The following is a 2,019-nucleotide window of genomic DNA, read 5'->3' as shown; positions in this document are numbered from 1 at the left end:
AAAAGAGGGAATAAAGATTATTATTTATAAATTTTTTTCTTTTTTTATTTATTTTTTTATTTTTTTACTTATTCTATATGCTATATATAATCTCACTTTGTATGTGAGTGTGAACCATTCAAAAAGAATAAATTTGATGGGAATAATACTATTTTTTTCAAGTCTTTTTTTATTCAAATATATTTCGTAGGTCGTACTCTTTTAGTTTTTTGATGGGTATAATACTAATTTTGACAACTAAAACGTCTCTAACAACAAACACGAAAATATATTTCTAGGAAAATATACCCACAGCTTAATAGTTTATAAGGTTAAATTGGATAGAGATGTGAGGCTTGGCTATAATATCTCTTAGTCATGACCCGCATAATTTTCTTTCAAATTTCCAAACAAAATAGTTACCACACAATCGTAGGGATCTAAAGACACGCTTCTATTATATAAAAGACCTAGTTTCGCATACATCAAATGATTCTCAATAAGGTAACAAATAAAATCTATACCATACATAGCATTAATCAAATAAAATAAAATGACAAAACACTTTGCAATAATCGCCATTGTTCTTGTTGTTGCTTTTTGCTTCTCATCAGTATTGGCTGATGATAAGTCTAAAGAACCCACCTTTACCGTCGAAGGAAAGATCTATTGCGATCCTTGCCGCGTCGAATTTGAGACCAGACTCAGCCACCCCTTGTCAGGTATGTAATTATTTTTCTTTTTTTATTAAATTTAATTTTGATGCACTATCTATCTATATATATCAGTATAAAGTAATTTTATGTACATCTAATTATCTAATTATATAATACCACATCAATAAAAGTAATTAATTATTTTTTACGCATCAAAATTAAACTCTTCTTCCTTTGCTTAAAATGTTTAAGAGTGATTCTAAACCTTAAATTGTAAACATATTAGACATAAAGGTGACATTGGAATGCAAGAAGATTGGTGATGAGAAGAACATAACATATACGGCGGAAACCCAAACAGACAAAAATGGATTCTACACGCTGCCGGTGATGGGAGACCACCAGGAGGAGATCTGCACGGTGCAGACGGAGAGAAGCAGTCATCCGAAGTGCAAGGAGCCAATGAAGAAGATGGACGCAGACAGAGTGGTGCTCACCAAGAATGATGGCGTCAGCTCCTCAAGGCGCTTTGTGAACCCTCTTGGGTTCATGACCCGCAACATTGATGCTAGGTGTGTTAGCGTTGCCAAAGAGTTGGGTATGTGGGTGGGCGCGGAAGACCAACACGATGAAGCTTAGATTATATGTTATGTCTTCTCCCCAATGAATGAATTATATATTATTATTCATTCACAAGAGAGCCACCTACCTCATTATTTCATTTTATTATTCTGTAGTCAATTAAAATTTTGATTTAATTTAATTGACTTATTTATAGCAAAATAATCAAATAGTAATTCAAATGGAGTTATTATTATTCATATTATCATCATCTCTTCTGATCTCTTAGTTTTTTTCACGTGAAACTAAGTTGAATTCTTTCTATATAATCTGAAACAGAATAAATCACTAAATATTTCTATAAAATTGAGTAAATAGTGAAAACTATCCAAAAGTAGTTCCTGATCTTTTAGACGAATTAAAGTAATCCCTAATAAAATAAAGAAACAAATTAGTTCCTATCTTAAAAATCAATCCTCAATATTTCTATATAAAATTGAGGAATTTTAGGGCAGTTTGCGAAAGAATTTTGAGGGATCATATAATGCGAGGTTCATTGCTTGCTTCAATGCTAATCTTGGATGCTGATTGATATACCATCAACCGAGCTACTTTGGAGTATTTTGTTTGGTTTAGATTTGGTGCTACGTATGGATTTTTATGAGGTTGAAAATTAAGGTGGATTTTGCTGTAGCAGCTCGACTATGTTTGCAGGCGAAGTGTACCTGTTCATAATTGAAATAGAATAGAAAAGATAAATTGTAATTGAAATAAAAATAAAAATGATAAGTTGGAATTGAATATAAAGAGAATTACTTTATTT

The 2,019-nt window shown here is 31.4% G+C and overlaps 1 protein-coding gene across 1 annotated transcript; it reads left to right on the top strand.

Moving 5' to 3' along the window:
• LOC107612381 (olee1-like protein) lies at positions 466 to 1,411 on the top strand. The gene is made up of 2 exons (XM_021108399.1): positions 466 to 701; positions 922 to 1,411. The coding sequence occupies exons 1-2, from the start codon at positions 533 to 535 to the stop codon at positions 1,272 to 1,274; spliced, it is 522 nt and encodes a 173-aa protein (XP_020964058.1). The 5' UTR covers positions 466 to 532; the 3' UTR covers positions 1,275 to 1,411.

The sequence above is a fragment of the Arachis ipaensis genome, chromosome B08, assembly GCF_000816755.2.
Source record: "Arachis ipaensis cultivar K30076 chromosome B08, Araip1.1, whole genome shotgun sequence".
Taxonomy (NCBI): Eukaryota; Viridiplantae; Streptophyta; class Magnoliopsida; order Fabales; family Fabaceae; genus Arachis; species Arachis ipaensis.
This window is presented reverse-complemented; position numbering and strand designations above follow the sequence as displayed.

Bases quoted from the DNA above. Each gene is read 5' to 3' on its own strand.
- LOC107612381 (XM_021108399.1), top strand. From the start codon at position 533: ATGACAAAACACTTTGCAATAATCGCCATTGTTCTTGTTGTTGCTTTT. The intron at 702-921 runs GTATGTAATTAT...TAAACATATTAG, and splicing joins ACTCAGCCACCCCTTGTCAG to ACATAAAGGTGACATTGGAA.